The following is a 17,638-nucleotide window of genomic DNA, read 5'->3' as shown; positions in this document are numbered from 1 at the left end:
AGACGGTCTATTGGTTTCCCATTTTGAATGACAGATATAGACTAACGCTGACTGCTGGTGTGGACAGTTATTTCCTCTCTCACAGGCGCAGTACATACCTGCTGGTTTGCTGTCGGCTGTAGTCTTTGCGGTATGTGCAACTTTTTTTTACCAAGACACAGGCAACTTGAGGCAAAGCAAAGTTTGGCCTTCATTGCTGCTAGTTCTCTGAAGTTGGTTTGGTGTGTCTGGGCCAAGACATCTACAGTTAATGCACTAACCTTGTAAGTGGTGGGGGGAAAAATCCACAAAAATACATTTAAAAGTTTATCTGAAGCATATTTAATGATAACCCATGCCAGACCCACGGATGGCGACTGTTCAGTCCGATGGAATTGCTCGCCTGACGCATATGCCAAATAAAGTTTCTAGCTTCCAGGTTTACTTCCATGATAATTAGCCAAAAATGGCGCAGAAATAAACAGCTCTTATGGCCACAGGGGATATTTTTTTTTGCTGTAAATCCTACAAGTGGCCACAGGAAAAAAAAATAGAAGCAAGGCTGAGCAAAACATCGGCCATTTGAGCATTTCAATGATGGTAACACAGTCTATTAACTCTAAATTAGCCTATCAGCATTATTAATATTACTAGGTGGGTATAATAGAGCCACATGCGGCTCATTAGCTGCACGTTGTCTACCTCTGCCCCAGACAGTGTTTTCCTGTTGAGCTGCAGTGGAGGGACACGATTAGATTTCTATCTTCATCAGAGCACTTGCCTGGTTTTTTGAACCAAACTTTAACCTTTTTTTTTTTTACCTTTCTGCTATAAACCTTAATATGTGAAAGTAAAGATAAACTGGAGGAACCTTACAGGAAACCACAGAATCATGTATTGCATTATTATGGGATACCACCAGTGACAAAGCAAACATGATCCACCTGAAAACCCCATTAGATGCAAAAAGATAGCCTACTCCTCGAGGCTGTATTGTATTGCTGACCAGGCAAAGTTTGCAACTCCCTGGGGACCATTAAGCTTGACATGCCCAAAAAAAAAACCCTGGTTCACTGTGTGTCAGAAGATTAATTTACAGAATTTGTTTAGGAATGTTCACCACTAATTCACAATATATTTATTGCTTTTACAATTTATACATTGCCACTTGATAAGTGAGTTCAAATAAAAAGTTGGTGTCTCACAATAGCTATTCAAAATATTTTATTGAGTAGAAAATTTGTTTCATATATCATCAATAAAAAGAGGTCTCAGAACATAAAAGTCTAAACTCTAAACAAACACATTTGTTCTTAAAGCAAGCTTTGTTCATTTGAAAATGTAAACAGAAAAATATAGCTTGTAATCTGATCGTTTTTGTTAGTGTTCTCAGTGCTATTATTTCTGGAAATGCCCAAAATCATAGGCCTGCATACAAGACATAACAAGCGCCTGTAACAGACGACAAAGCTGTAAAAGTCACATGTTGGGTTTTTTGAAACTGTGTCATTGGCTACATTATAAACATGGCTTTTGATTGCATTTCCTGCTTTGGGTCCTTCATGAATACGTCTCAGAGGTTTAAAATGTTCTTCATGTGGGCACTGCTTTGGGCTTCAGGAACATCCTGCTGTGCCAGTAGTCTGGATTGTCAAAAGATCTGTCGCCGGCTGGAGGGTCCCCGACGCCGACTCCTGCTCGTACTTTTACATAGGGCTCAAACCCAGATCGATGTGCATCTGTGGCCCCGACCGCTCCCTCCCCCTCCCTCTTCAAGTTCTGGTACACCACAGCATCTCTTGGCTGCTGGGCAGCAAAGGAGTCCATGTCCTCATACTCATATGCCTCACTCTCGTCCCTTCCCTCTATCTTCAGCTCCTTCTTGTCTCGAAGAGCTTGACGCAGCTTTGGCTGTCTGTTTGTGTAATGATAGTTACTGTCCTCCACATATTCATCCTCCTCTTCCTCATCGTCATCCTCCACCTCTCTGCCCATCCTTGCTGGTGTCGGAGGAGGAGGAGGGTCAGGCACTGGAGGGCTGTCATCTCTGTCGCTACCCCTGATGTCCATGTATTCATACTGAACTTCATTAGACCCCTGCTGCTCTGAATCGGAGTTGTGATTGCTCCTCCTGACCTCCACAGATGGGATGGTGTCAACTGAGCATGCAGTGGCTTGAGATGATACAGAGGCGGTGCGCGTCTTGTTGGGCTTTAGCCAGTGGCTGCTGTGTCTTGGTGAGACAGGTGTTACACACAACTGCCGGTTCATATACTCGTATTCTTCTTCATCTGGGTCGTCAAGGAGGCCCGATGAATGAGACTTGCTGATCCTGCCAGGAGCGGCTCGAGATGAGGAAAGGAGGGTATCTGAAGAAAAAGAAAAACAGATTAAGTGAGGTTTACATTAGAATAATTTAGAATAATTCGTTATGTAGGAGAAAGTGAAGAAAATAGTATCAACCTGGCAGCTTTGTATTAAAAATGGTGGTTATGACACAACAACATTAACCCAGACACCTAGACCTATTTTCCAGGAAACATCTTGACGTTATCATTTCAGTAGGCTAAAATTATGCATGATGCTCTCACCTCTCTCTGGGCTGTCTCCAGGAAGCACGTATCCATTCTGGTCCTCTTCCTCCATCTCTGGTGATGGAGTCTCTGTTGGCCCGCCGGACAAGCTGTCCCTCTGCGACATGTAAGCGCTGTCCTCACGTTGACGTCGTCTCTTCAGACTCCCTGCCAGAGAAAAGTCCTCGCTCATCTCCAGCTCCACTGCCGTGCCGCAGCCCTCCGAGCTCTCAGACACAGTGCGGGCTGAGTTCAGTCGAGAGCGCGACTGCCACATGGCCTGCACAAGACAACACAAACAGACCTGCATTAGTAAAATGGCAAGAGGAGGAATGTGCAGTAGGACAATGTTGATGATATCTTTAAAGGTCCCATATTGTAAGAAATTAGATGTCGCGGTGAAATGTAAGGTGTGCTGATGGATTCACGTTGTCAACTTGTACAAGTTAACAGTCCACCTTAAAGTCGGCAGTCGGTCCAGTGAATTATTATTCTCAGACTACAGCTGCTGTGAGAGGCAGCAAAACATAATTCCATTTTATAGATACAGTCTACTAATAAAACTCTCCACGGTATGAACAGTGGTTACATGAGCTTCAAAACAAGCCATAACTCGTATCAGATCTGTTCCATTGGTGCCATTCACAACTTTTACCGAACTGAACTGTACTGTACCATACTGCTCGGTGGAAACGGGGCTTGTGAAAAAATAATGTGGTTTTTGAAGATTAAATCATGTAAATATGTTCTGGTAGAAACCCAAAATACAAGCATGGACCTAGAAAATGAGCATAATATGGGACCTTTAAATAGTTTGACTTCATTATGCTCAGTTATAGACACTAAATGTACACATAAAAACACAAAATAGTTTATATACAAAGCGGCTTACACCAAAGCCTGTTTTAGCTACCTGTGCTGGATTGTCAAAACCTGGGGTCATGGGCAGGTATCCAGCCACATTTGGAGTAATAATCACCTTTACAAGAAAAGACAGGGGTGAGATTTAGATCCAGGAGGTGATAGAAAAAACACTTCAAGATATAAACTGGCCATAACATTGACAGGAAGAGGTGTCTCTTACTCTGGGAGTGTCCAATCTGGAGAGGCGAGTGAGGCTCTTGGACTGAGACAGGTAGTTGGGGCCTGGAGTCATGCCATCCATCACATCCTCCCCCTGGTCCTCCAGCTCAATGTCTAGGTCATCCAGGTCGTCCAAGTCTGCACTCCGCTGGACGAGTTCATCTGGGGCTGAGTCAGGTTGTGTGCAGTCCTCCTGGTGGACAGAGGTGAGACATAAATTAGCATATTGCATGTATGCTTTTACTAAAGTGACACAATGTTCAGATATGTTCTGGCCACAGTTTTAAAAAAGTGCTACAAAAACTGGGTGGCTACAGATAAACACAGCCTTTCTTACTTTGATGACAAGGTAGCGAGGTGGGTCTCTGGCCATTCTGGTAAATTCATTCGCCAGCTCTTTGAAAGTTGGACGGACATTCTCATCAATCATCCAGCCTGGAAATGAAAAATAAGAGCCATAGTTTCACAGCAATCTCTATGGAACAAATGCAAAATATCGAGCATCTAAAATCGATTAAAATGTAGTTAAATATAAACAAAACATAGAGTCTGCACATCTCTGAGGGGCATGAATGCCTCTACAAAATTTCATGGCAAGAATTCCATCCAATAGTTGTTAATTTCAGTCCGAATCAAAGTAGTGGATCAACCGACAGACCACCCATAGAGTCAGCTGCTAGCATGGCTACGAGACTACGAAACATGTGTTAGCATTCCTGCTGATATGTTGTAGTGCAGACCAGATGTAAAAGAAGGATAGAAGACAGGCACTCACACTTGACCATCACCATGTAGACATCGATGGTGCAAATTTGAGGCTGGGACAGACGCTCTCCCTTTTCCAGCAGATCAGGAACGTCCTGTGGGCGCATTGTAGTGTATGGCTCTGCCCCATAGGACATCATCTCCCATACTGTCACACCTGAATGAGGGTGACAGATTTAGTGTGGCATGAAACAGCACGACTGGTGCAGATGAAACATCCACACCTCCACTACTGTTTTCATAAACACTCACTGTTACCCAAACTGGGACTTGTAAGCTGGTTTAAAACTTACCGTAACTCCAGACATCACTCTGATGTGTGTATCTGCGAAACAAGATGCTCTCTAAGGCCATCCATTTGACTGGTGTCTAAAGACATAATCAGAGAATGTCTATTAATTACTTAAGTGAAATGTCAGCAAACAGCAGCAGTGAGCAAAACAACTTCAGGTCAAAGGCCTTCTCAATGAACTTTGATCACATTAACTGAGTATCATATCTTTTCTGCAGTGCTACAGACCTTGACCTCATTGTGAAAATACTTCTTGTCATCAGGGTAAAGTAGGTCTGCAATGCCGTAGTCTGAGATCTGGGCAGTGTAATTATTCTTCAGGAGCACATTTCTGGCAGCCAGGTTTCTGTGGACCAACCTGTTCTCCTCCAGGTAATACATACCCTGATGAGAAAGGACAACAATGCCTTTAAGTGCCTGTGATATCACTGTAATAGACTAAACAATGCTAAAAAAAAAATAGCCAACACACACTCAAATGTTGGTCCTTTACCTTTGCGATCTGAACACACCAGTTGAGCAGCCTCTGCGGGCTGAGTTTGTTCTTGCAGTTCCTGACGTGCTCCAGCAGGGAGCCCTGGCTAATGAGCTGGGTGACGATCTGCAGGCTGGCACCAGGACAGATACCTAGGGTCCTGACGACGTTAATGTGGTCCAGGCTTCCTATCAGCATCATGTGCTGCAGTGAACAATTACAGTAAATCATTATGGATTCGTAAAATAAATGTCAACATTTAATTTGGGTTTTAAAGGTGTAGTGTGATTTAGTGGCATCTAGTGGTGAGGTTGTAGATTGCAGCCAACTGAAACTTATCATGTGTGCCATGTGGCCGACTTGTAAATACAAATGACCCTATCTTGAGTTCACTATATTGCAAATGACTAATCCCAATATTGCCAATAAATTAGCAACGTTGTGAAATGAGTACTTGAAACATACTTTGCATTTAGGTTAGCAGCAGAGAAATGCTGCAGGATTGATTTGAGAAGTTTCGTCAGTTAAGTTTTTGCATGACTCTGGGGACTACTATGAGTCCAAGGTGACTCCACAAAAGAGCAAGCCATAAATCTTAGACCTTTCAAGCCTACCATCAGAGAGTATTTGACACACAAAAGATCTTCACATTTTCTTACATCAGTCAGCTCATAGAAGGTCTGCCTGCCAGTGCGATCATGAATTGTCTTTATGGCCACAGGAAGCTTCACTGTATCACCCTCAGGGATCCAAATGCCCTGAGAGGCAAGAAATACAGATTCATAAACTAATAACTTCATAACTTAATATCAAATGTGCCAGAAGAGGATTGCAGAAACAATGGCTAGAATCACCATTACCTTATGGACTGATCCAAACACTCCGTTACCCAGCAGCTTGATCTTACGCAGCTCTGAGGGCTTCAGGATCCGAGCATGGACTTTAGATCCCTTCTCTCCAGGTTCCAGGGGCTCAAAATTCTATAGACACACAGATCATGTGTTAAGACCAACTTTAACTGAAGCACAACAGCACTGAGAAGACTTAAGGCTCTGACTGACCCCTCCGCTCTCCATGTATCTCCTCATGGCCCGCTTGCGACGAATTGCAAGTCCTCGGCGGTACAGAACAGTCAGCACGAACACAGAGAATGAAAGGAAGAGAAGGGCAATCACTCCCAGTACAATGGCTGTGGTCACTTGTCTGATGACAGATGAAGGAAGGAAAAAGAGATTATTTGATGATAAATCAAAATGTCTCAACTATTTAAAATGTGTCAGATTGAGAGGAGCAACTTACCCAGAGATGGCGAACCGGGTTGACCCCACACAGTCTCTAATGCCTGGGCCGTAGCACCTAAACACAAAACAGACAGGAAGTTAATTTGAAATAAACACAAACATACATTTAAATACACAGAGAGAAAGAGTTTTACTCATCACTAACCCTTGGGTGCAGTTGATGTGGCACGGTTCACAGCGCCCTTGTTTGTTGGGGTATTTAAAGATGACTTCCTCCCCTCCCATCAAGCCCTCGGGACATGAAGAGACACAGTGTGGACCGTCCTGCAGGCTGGCACATGCTACACACTGATCTGCTCCCTTCAAAGACAAAGGGCAAAAGAGAGAATTTTAGTAAATGTGGTGCACTCTGAGTCTTGTCTTTAATAAAAAGGAAATTTGGAAATATATGAAACAGCTAAAATGAACAGAGTGTGTCCTAAGACAATAAGGGCATGGATAGATATCACAGCTGCCCTTAGCCTGATTCACAGGATGTAGACTGTGGGGATAAGCATGGATTGATTACTGAACATGCCTACTGGGCAATAGGGCCAGGGGCCCAAAATGTCAGGACCCCCCTAACCTTCACCTGCAAAATGTCACTTAATTTAACACATGCTGACCAGGAAGAGACCCAAAATGACTCAAAATAAACCAAAATAACCACAACGAGGCCCAAAATGACCACAGAGGGACACAAAATGATCACGAATGAACAGAAAAAGAGACTAAGTGACCACAACAAGGCCCAAAATGACAATGAATGAACACAAAGAGACACAAAATGACCACGAATGAAAACAGAGCCACAAAATGATCACGAGATGCAAAATGACCACAAAGAGACACAAAATATCCAAAGGAGACACAAAATGACCCCAAAGAGATACAAAAGGACCACTGAGAAAAACAAAATGACCACAAATGAACAGAAAGAGACACAAAATGACCACAACGAGGCGCAAAATGACCACAGAGGTACACAAAATGCCCATGAATGACCACAAAGAGACACAAAATCAATCAATCAACATTTATTTCTATAGCCCTTTACAAAACCCAAAGGCACCCAAAGTGCTTAACAACAGTGTCAAATAACAATGAAAGGAATAATAATAATAATAATGATAAGAAGAAGAAATTTGTTTGTTGTTCACTTTACAGATAAAATCAATAGCAAAAATAGACATAAAATACAATAGCACAAGAGATACATATAAAAATACAAAGAGAATACAATGTGACTAAATGAATAGATAAGGACGATAAGACAGATGGGGACAGAGTGTTATAGGGAGTAGGAACTTTTAAAAAGGTGTATTTTGGGGTGGGACTTGAAGGTGTCAATAGAGTCCAGAATGCGGACACGTAGTGGGAGTGAGTTCCAGAGTCTAGGTGCTGAGCAGCTAAAAGCCTGAGCACCCATTGAACCAAGTGTGAATGGAGGTGTAGAAAGCAGAGCAGCAGATGAGGAACGCTAGGTCTTCAGCTTAGATTTAAAAAAGCTGAGATCAGCTAGTGGTGCGAATGTCGGGGGGGAGCTTGTTCCACAATCTTGGAGCAGCAACAGCGAAAGAACGGTCACCCCATTGTTTGTTTCTCGACCTTGGGACTTCTAACAGAAGCTCACCAGATGAATGCAGGGCCCCGCCACTTTCGCAGATAGTTAAAATCTCTGACAAGTAGAGAGGAGCCAGGCCGTAAATGGCATTAAAAACAAACAACAGACATTTAAAATCTATCCTAAAACAAACTGGAAGCCAGTGGAGTGACGACAGCACAGGTGTGATGTGTTCACGTCTGTCAAGGTGACCACAATGAGACACAAAATGATCCCAAAGAGGTACAAAATGACCCCAAAGAGATACAAAATGACTACAGCGAAACGCAAAATGACCCCAAAGAGACGCAAAATGACCACAACAAGATGCAAAATGACCCCAAATAGATGCAAAATTACCTCAGAGACACAAAATGACCACAAAGGAGATACAAAGTGACCCCAAAGAGACTCAAAGTGACCCCAAAGAGACACAAAGTGACCCCAAAGGAGACACAAAATGACCCCAAAGAGACACAAAATGACCACAAATGAGACACAAAATGACCCCAAAGAGACTCAAAGTGACCCCAAAGAGACACAGTGACCCCAAAGAGACACAAAATGACCACAAATGAGACACAAAATGACCACAAAGGGACACAAAATGACCCCAAAGAGACGCAAAATGACCACAACAAGACGCAAAATGACCCCAAAGAGATGCAAAATTACCTCAGAGACACAAAATGACCCCAAAGGAGATACAAAGTGACCCCAAAGAGACTCAAAGTGACCCCAAAGAGACACAAAGTGACCCCAAAGGAGACACAAAATGACCACAAATGAGACACAAAATGACCCCAAAGAGACTCAAAGGGACCCCAAAGAGACACAAAATGACCACAAATGAGACACAAAATGACCACAAAGGGACACAAAATGACCACAAATGAGACACAAAATGACCACAAATGAGACACAAAATGACACCAAAGAGATACAAAATGACCAAAGGAGACACAGAATGACCCCAAATAGATGCAAAGTGACCACAAAGTGACCCCCTCCCAATAAAAAACCCCAATTGACCTTATTTTTTTAGGAATATTTCTTCCTTTTTTAAAATAATAGTATAGCTTAAGATAGGCAGGAAATGTGGGAAAGACACACAGCAAAGGGCCATGGATTGGAGGTGAAACCAAGCTGCTGCAAAGGCCTCAGCCTATATGGGGCACACACTCTACCTGGTGAGCTAGAGGTCACCCTGATCTAGTGAGACTAAGCTTCCCTTTATAATCAACAGTAGACTCAAACGCTTTAACCTCAGCTGCCACCACTGTTGTTTTTGCTTGTTTTGTCACTGTGATTATCATTACACTTTGTGACTAAAAACACAATGAATATTTGAACACAAAACAGATGGAGGGACAGATTAGTTGGCTGGTGAAATCAAAGCAGACAGTAGTGGTTTAAAGTCAGTGGTGACATATAGTATGGAGGTCACTAGGGGGCAGCAACACACATTCTTGAGTCTTGAGAACTTGTTCTGTGAGTATTGCTGTAAAGCTTTTCAGCCTGTTGTTTAACATCAGTTAGTCACTGAAAAGAGAATCATACCGGGCCTGTGCACGTCTGCTTCCCCTCCTGGACCTTACACTCAGGGTGGCATGGCATACACTCCCCTGATCGAGTAGCAAACTCCCGCCTCTCCCTGCGTTCACAGCAAAAAGTCAATCACTCTCTATCTTTCAGCAGACTGCAGATAAGATTGAAACACTTGGGATAGCTACAGCAAACATTACTCACATGAAGACAAACATTGTGAATAATATTATTAGATTTTCTGTAAAGACTCACCCAGTTAGGAACATGCAGTCTGGCACGCACGTTCCTCCCCTGCTGTATTTCTTACAGGACACACACTGGTTTGGCCCCGGCCCCCAGCAGCCGTCAGAGGAGCACAGGGGGTCACACACATGACCGTCATTAACTGCAAACACAACAGAATAAAAAAACCCAAACTGTATCATCATCACAAACATCGTCAGGGGAGCTGCTGATCCACAAATGATCCACCCCCACTCACCACACTGATTTCTTGGCCTGTTCTCCTTGACGTCGATGTGCTTCTGGCGTCGCTGCGGGCGAGAGCCGCTGGTCAAGATTCGCGTCCAGTTGACGGTGTCATGGTAGCAGAGCTTCTTGTTTCCTGTGATGTAGATGCCGCCGTCGTTTATGTTTCGCAGCGAGCGTAACCCCAGGGAGGTCAGAGAGCGGATCTTCATCACCAGAAGAGAGTAGCCCCTGAAACAACAGACAGTGAAGAAATTTTGTGTAAGAAAATAATAAAAGAAAATAACTGTGATTAAAATGCAATGGAAGCAAAGAAGGTGCATTATAAGTTAAATTTTATGGGCAACTGAGTATTTGTGAGAATTTGTGAGGTTTGAATTCCTCAGAGGGTAATTTAAAGGTCCAGTGTGTAGAACTTAGAAGGATATACTGGCAGAAATGGAATATAATATAATAAGTATGTTTTTTTTTTATTATTATTGTAAATCGTTTTTTTTGGTTGCTGTTTTGTGGTTAAGAGCTGTTTATATCTACATTAAATCACCAGGTTTGTATGTTTTAGAGAGAAGCAGACCTCTGAAGCTAATTTAGCTCTCGGTAAAAACCTCCTTAAAGCAACCCTTACCTTTCTGGAAATTTTACACTTTTCTTTGTTTAGGTTAAAATGCTATTAATATGCTGATGGCACGCTAAAATGTAAGTGAATTCCACCAGAGATGAAAACTCATCATTATACCATTCTCATATGGTTCTAAGAAAACTCTGACCAATCATTGCATTCGGACCGAATGTTACTTTTCTCCGTAACAAAAGCAAACAAATACGGACCACCGCTTCCACCTCCAGCCGCTCCAACAGGGAAATCAGTTGGCAAAAGAAAGAATCGATGCAATAAGAAGTAAATTCATCAGTGCAATACAGTCGCGAGTTTCTAACAGACATTAGAAACTGCTGCAGAGATCTAAGACTACAACCAAGAGAGCTCAGGATGTGTAGCAAGCTTGGCCTGCTACATCGAGCTAGCCCTGAGATGACCGCTCACTGGACACGAAAATGGATTACATCCGACTATGGAGATCCACTCACCAAGGAGTGAGGGACTGCTGCGTCCTTGTGTTCACTGAGACATGGATGAATGGTAACATATCAGACGCCGGTGTTGAGCTAACGGGGCTAACACTACACAGAGCAGACAGGACAGCAGCATCATCTGGTAAGCTCCGTGGTGTATACACAAACAATTCATGGTGCTGTGATGTGAAGAGGAGCTCCCAGTTGTGCTCTCAGGATGTGGAGTTTTTGACTGTGAAATGTCGACCCTTTTCATCTTACTATTGTACTGTATGTTCTTTCTTATATGTTGCACAAATATGTTTTGTTTTTGTTTGCTTGGGGTATGCAAAATGTCATTTCGTTTTTGTGCTGGTTCAGTTCAGTTCATAACATTATGACAACACAGCATCCAGTTGCTAATGGCTAACGTTAGCCTACTGTAGCATAGCCTCTGAAACATAAACGTTATCTTCCTTGTGCGTTTCCACTTACTAGTAACGTTAACGCTACTATCTAACGTTAGCACTGTAACCTTGTTCTAAAACTCATCAGTCATCACTGACTCCGGTTGAGTTTTAAAACTTGACTGTCTTTGTTGTAACATTACACTCACTCTCGTCTTCCGTGTATCTAACGTTACCTTGCCAACGGCTACGTCTATAATGAGGACGTAATGGAGGGAGGTGGAGTTGCAGGAGGAGGAGGATGGGACTTTGGAAAGAGGCGGCAGTTGTGGATGTTCAAATTTTTTCTAAGTGCTGTGTTAAATGCAAGAAAGGTAAGAGTTGCTTTAACATCGCAATCTTAAGTTATCAGAGAAAATAGGTAAGGACACATGAGCGGCTGGTGAAACGGCAAAGGGAAAACATTGATTTGTAATGTGAAGCTGCCTTAATTAGTGTTTTTACCGCTTTAAATCACCTTGATTTGGAGAGGAAGAGACCTCTGCAGATAATTTGACTCCCACCAAAAACCTCCTGAACAAAGAACACTGAAGGAATTCAAACCAGGAGAAGTTTCAGCTGGTTGCAATGTGCAGTCTTCACCACTAGATGCCACTAAAGCCCCTTAAATCGTACACACTGCTCCTTTAAAATTTTGCAATTTCAACATTTTTTAAGGTTTACAAACACACATTTCAAACATTCAAGTGTCCAGGGTTTCTGATATTGGATCACATCAGTGACAGAACAGAAACTGATCTCTCACAGGTCGGATTTCATTCAGGCTTGACTGCTTATCCTCAGTGTTTGAGTTTGGATTTCAGTGTCTGAATCTCAGCAATCTAATTTGAGGAAGCTGATTTTTTGACTTGACTTGAATTCAGTGGACACATCTGAATTTGTGAACCATAAAAAAAACCACAATACCTCTGATATTAGAGGTAATTTCACAGCTACCTGCTGAAAATGTCAAAGAGGAATCCAAACCACATAAATTCATGTAAATGTTTGTCAGGGTAAAATATTTCAAGTCTGCAATATAAACTCTGTGGTATTTAAATTTCAGCATTGCGCAAATAGTAAGAAGAGATTGAATTTTGCAATAAGGCGTTCAGTTGGTCAGAGTTCTTGAGGCATTTCTTTGCTTCCATTAAATAAAACCGGCCTCAGATTCCAAAATTTTGCATCAAAATACCTTCAATTTTCATCAGAGAGAGCATGCAGGAAAACCATGTGAACTTATTTAAGACTTGCGCCCACCACCACCTCAATCGCACAATCCCAACACTGACTATGACCTGTAATAATAATAATAATAACATCTAAACCAAGAAAGATGATTTTACACCGAGGCGGATACAGGCGGGCAGGTGAAACATTTACTGTACCTTTTAGAGCTCACTCCTCTACATGGCGTAAAAATGAGATATAACAAGGGAACAAAAAGATCAGATTAATGCCACTGAAGATTTAGTCTGCAGTGCAGTTAAAGACACAACAACATGACCTCAGCGAACTGGAAAAACAAAAACAACATTAGAACAAAGAGAGAGAAAAGCAATGATCGCTCACTTGTAAAGTGTTCTGCCCTGAATTGTTTGGAGGTTGGAGAAGACTGACAGGTTGGACATGTTTTCAGGCCACGACTGGATACTGAGGATGTCTGAGAATAAGGACATTGTGTTCAGAAGCCTTAACCAGTCTGCAAACACTGACGTTATAATAAAAACAAAAGTACACTCACCTGTAATCTCCCTCACAGTGTTGAAGATTTTCAGTTTCTCTGGATTGAGGGCTGGTACGCCGTTGTATTCATCACTTTGAACAGAGAAAAATAAATAATAAATAAGCATTCATTGCGAAAAGCATCCACAAAGCATAGATTGAAATATTAAGCTTTAAGTGAATACAGTTAAACTCTGCTGTTTCCTATATAAACCAATGGTAACTAGTGTAAGTTTACCCTTTGATCCCAGTCACCAGGAAGTGCAGACTGCCCTGGATCTTAGTGCAGTTTATGAAACTGTCGATGTTCAGAGCGTCGACAGTTTGTCTGGTTGGACCTCCTGTGCCGTAGCAAGCTGGGAGGAAGATGAAGAAGAGGAGGAATACAGGTTTTAACACATATGAAGTCAGTTAGAATCAACCAGCAGTGCTGGAAAGTGCCTGAGTACATTTACTTAAGTACTTTCCATTTTGAGATATTTGATAAATGTCATTTTATGCTACTTCATTCTATTACTGTTCCACATTTTATGAGGAAATGTTAGCCTTTTTACTTGAATACATTTATTTGACAGTTTAAAGATTTAAAGATTAAGATTAAGATTTTACACCAAAAATATGTGATCAACAAACAAAATCTGACACTTCTTGTAAATTTGACGATCCAGATAGTAAAAATCTCAACCAGCTAACAAAATGAAATAAAATAAAATAAAATTAAGTTAAATTAAATTAAATTAGAATAAAAATAAAATAAGATTTAAATAAAACATGAACTTATGTGTGAACTACTCATTATATGAACTATTCTAACATTGTAAACGATACTTCTTAAACCTTTGCTGACCACAGTGGGACACTTAAAGCTGAGCTCATCTCTCAGTTACATAAAACAAACTGTCTTCATTGAATTGCTGAGGAGTGGCTGAATTGTATTTAATACTTTTGGGACAGAGGCCTCCGCATGGTTCACATCTTTTCACTCCGTTTTTATCCACGTCCGTCTTATCAGACGGACAGCCGCTCACACATGAGCTGCCATCCACCACAAAGTTAGCTGTAAAACAGAAACAAAAAATGTCTCAAATTGTGAAAAATTATGAAGCTGTTGAACTGTCTCAGACAACACTAAACCAAAAATATACACGTGAAGGTGAAGATACAAGAAGTATTTTACAGTGTAGCAGCTGACATAAACATAAACACTGCACTGGTTGCAAGAAATGTGACTTAATGCCTGTAACTGATAACCATAATGTCATAGAATCACTTTATTTATTTATTTAGTCATTTATTTCCCAGTCTTGGTGTGTCCCCCATGGAGCTGGTGTGATGCAGATTTTGCATACTGTGTAACAGATAAATATTTGACACCCCAATAAAAACATGCAACTGCATGATACTTTAGGGAGAACAGTATAACTGTATATATACTGTGAGTTCGTGTGAGTGTGTGGGTCTACTGCGACAGCATGCATGGGGACTCACTGGGGCACTGGACCACACAGATGGAGCCATACTGGTACTTGGCGTTGGGGTTGGGCTCCAGTTTGAATGTGTGCTTGTTGTAGATGAGGGTCTGGGGACACAGAGGCACACAGGCGCCCGAGTTGTTGAAGTTCCTGCAAGCCTGCAAAACATCATATACACACAGCAAAGTCAGCAACACAGCTTTTAGATATGTTCTGATATGTCCATGATGGTCCTTTTTCACAGCAGACATTTTGCCATGTCACAGCAGGAAAAGCAAAGGTGTTTCTAATCATTTTAATGATGGCTCTGTTGTATTCAGATGTCCCAGTATGTCATGACAGTGAGACAGTGAGCCTGCACACACAATGCCAGGATGCTGAAACTGAAGCAGCTAAATGGAATCCAGCCATCATTAATTTCATAATTTACACCTGTGTTTCTCCACATGTCAAAATATCTTCTGTGTTAAAGGGCCTTTTGAAGGTGCAGACTCACAAAGCAGTCTGTATCCAGCGGTCCAGTGCAGCCTCCGGCACACTCAATGTGACAACACTCGCTCGGGTTTCTACCAAAGCATCGGCCGTTACACTGAGGAGCGCACACAGTCTTCGTCACTGAAAAAGAGTCGAGAGTTTGTTTATTTGTTCATCTATTGCAGCAGTGATTCCAAACTTTTTAAAACCAAGATACCTGTGATTTTACCCTCCATGCTTAAAATCACGCCTTGAATATCTGTATTTTATATGACGCAGTAAATCAAATAAGATCGATGTACAATATGTGACATATATGAAGCAACATTAATATTAAGAGAAAATCTGAAATCTAAGCTATGTTGTTGCATGGATTTGTATGTTACTATGACAACAGATTAGTTTTAGGATTTTTAATATAGTGATGTCAATGTTTATTCCTTATGTCTTCTGTACTTCTTAAATGTTCCCTCGCTTTTTCATGTGGTGAAGTATTATTGGAAAAGTTCAATTAAAAATGGAGATCTACAAATCTTGCTGCACAGCTCATCTTTAGGGCACCCCGAGGCCACAACACCCACCATAACTGACTTGATGCATGGACAATAAATTTGATGCTGATGTCACTCACAGATCTGGCACGTGTCATTTCCTGGACCCCAACACGGAACGTCTCCACATGCTTCATTACAGGGCTCTAAGATATAAAGTGATTATCAGTACATGCATTTTTACATCTGAAAGCAGACTAAAGAAAACATCTGACATTAAAGGAATACTTCAGCCCCGAAAATAACCATTTGAATATCAACTCCTCACCCTGTGTTGAGTTGATTTTGTGAAGAAAACTTTGTTTTTCTCACATGCCACCGATGAATGAAGAATCCAAAAACAGAGAAAATTCTTGATGAATTGGATTAAAAAGGGTCTGTGTTTAACAGCCGCAAAACATCCGTTCACAAACTCCAACACAACTCGTGCAGTACAATCCAAGTCTCATTTATCCAGTCGTATGCTCAGTAACTCCCAAACACATGCATTTTTGCTAAAACCTTACTGTTTAGTTAGTCTTAGTTTAGGTTAGTCTTCAGAGTTTTGTAGGCTATATATGGTACTGTATATTACGTGCACTTTCTCTTCTTAAATCTAGGCAACGTGTTAGTAATCACATTCATGTCTGAGCCCCTATTCTCAAGCTTTCGATGTCTTTTCGGTGTATCTCTTGGATGAGTGCTGCTTACAATCTGGCATCTGGTTGCTACTTTTATATAAAGCCCTGACCTCACCTGAGCGCTGTGGGGGTACGCACCTGTAAACGTCCAGAACACAGACAATAAGAAAATACAGGCAGAGGGCAGAGTATCTGCAGAAAAATACACCACCACACACTAAGAGTCGGCTGCAACTGATGACTGAGAGGGATTACTTCTGTATGAGTGTATACATTGTTTGTTTGTTTTTTAAATAAAATCCTACATAGTTTAATTAAAGCACTTCCAGTCTCATACATGGGCGAGAAGCGTGCTTGGGCAAGCACATGTGTTTGAATGACATTCAATGGAATGCAGAGTTCAAATACATGCACTTGCCCAGGTACGCTACTCATCTGTGGAAGTGTTTTAGATAGTATACTTATAGCAAAAATGCATGTGTTTGGGAAGTATTGAGCAAATGAGGCTTGGCTTATACTGCACGAGTTGTGTGAGAGTTTGTAAGCTGCTTTTTTGATATAGTGTTGCTGTGGTTAAACATGGACCCCTATGATTTCAGTTTATTAAGAATTTTCTCAGTTTTTTGGATTCTTCATTCACCATGGAGACATACCGGGAAAAGAAAGTTTTCCTCATGAATTCAACATAACAAGGGGTGAGTTACTGATATATTAACGATCATGTTGTGGATGAAGTGTTCCTTTAAAAATGAATGGTAAGTGATGCTGTGTAATTATCATCCTGTCCACTCACTCTTAGGCCCATTTTCCTCGATCATTATATGAGCTGCTCCATCCCTCACTATGTCTTGCCAGTTCACCTGCGGGGCGTAGCTCAGGTATTTATTCTGGATGATCTTGACTCCTCCCTCCAGTATCTCTGTGGATGGAACACAAACATTTAAATGGAAGACAATTAGCAAACAAGCCCGGACTGGCCCATGACTCATCCTATCGAACTCTGTCATTCACTTTTTACTACGGCTCATACAACCTCTGCATATGTGCAGGAGCTCATGTTACAGCGGCAGTTGAGACATTCCAGGGACTTCACATCAATGTGACGACACACACCGCTGCCCACAGGTGTGGCTGCACTGTGTGGGTGTGAGAGCTCCAACAGCAACCGCGTGTCACATCTGCTCTGTCTGCTTTATCAGCTCAAGCCTCCCACACTTTAACACACTAACCGAGT

General features: G+C 41.7%; 1 protein-coding gene across 2 annotated transcripts in view; it reads right to left on the bottom strand.

Annotated features, from left to right (window-relative positions):
• Positions 1-1,188: 1,188 nt before the first annotated feature.
• erbb3a (erb-b2 receptor tyrosine kinase 3a) overlaps positions 1,189-17,638 on the bottom strand; it is a 28,495-nt gene continuing 12,045 nt past the window's right edge. Inside the window, exons 4-29 of one of the 2 annotated variants that reach the window (XM_033626934.2) lie at positions 17,198-17,323; positions 15,865-15,930; positions 15,256-15,374; positions 14,776-14,917; positions 14,231-14,344; positions 13,526-13,643; positions 13,307-13,380; positions 13,135-13,225; positions 12,951-12,968; positions 10,080-10,297; positions 9,851-9,983; positions 9,611-9,704; positions 6,614-6,768; positions 6,467-6,523; positions 6,229-6,370; positions 6,028-6,147; positions 5,827-5,925; positions 5,186-5,371; positions 4,921-5,076; positions 4,694-4,769; positions 4,411-4,557; positions 3,973-4,070; positions 3,637-3,828; positions 3,466-3,531; positions 2,571-2,832; positions 1,189-2,348 (exon numbers count right to left, since the gene is read on the bottom strand). In XM_033626934.2, the coding sequence (XP_033482825.2) occupies positions 1,573-2,348; positions 2,571-2,832; positions 3,466-3,531; positions 3,637-3,828; positions 3,973-4,070; positions 4,411-4,557; positions 4,694-4,769; positions 4,921-5,076; positions 5,186-5,371; positions 5,827-5,925; positions 6,028-6,147; positions 6,229-6,370; positions 6,467-6,523; positions 6,614-6,768; positions 9,611-9,704; positions 9,851-9,983; positions 10,080-10,297; positions 12,951-12,968; positions 13,135-13,225; positions 13,307-13,380; positions 13,526-13,643; positions 14,231-14,344; positions 14,776-14,917; positions 15,256-15,374; positions 15,865-15,930; positions 17,198-17,323 (3,845 nt within the window). In that variant the 3' untranslated portion in view covers positions 1,189-1,572. The remainder of the gene's footprint in view (positions 2,349-2,570; positions 2,833-3,465; positions 3,532-3,636; positions 3,829-3,972; positions 4,071-4,410; positions 4,558-4,693; positions 4,770-4,920; positions 5,077-5,185; positions 5,372-5,826; positions 5,926-6,027; positions 6,148-6,228; positions 6,371-6,466; positions 6,524-6,613; positions 6,769-9,610; positions 9,705-9,850; positions 9,984-10,079; positions 10,298-12,950; positions 12,969-13,134; positions 13,226-13,306; positions 13,381-13,525; positions 13,644-14,230; positions 14,345-14,775; positions 14,918-15,255; positions 15,375-15,864; positions 15,931-17,197; positions 17,324-17,638) is intronic. The other variant, XM_078167844.1, reaches the window with a different exon arrangement.

The sequence above is a fragment of the Epinephelus lanceolatus genome, chromosome 1 (assembly GCF_041903045.1).
Source record: "Epinephelus lanceolatus isolate andai-2023 chromosome 1, ASM4190304v1, whole genome shotgun sequence".
Taxonomy (NCBI): Eukaryota; Metazoa; Chordata; class Actinopteri; order Perciformes; family Serranidae; genus Epinephelus; species Epinephelus lanceolatus.
Note: the sequence above shows the minus strand (reverse complement) of the source record. Positions and strands in the feature narration are given on the sequence as shown.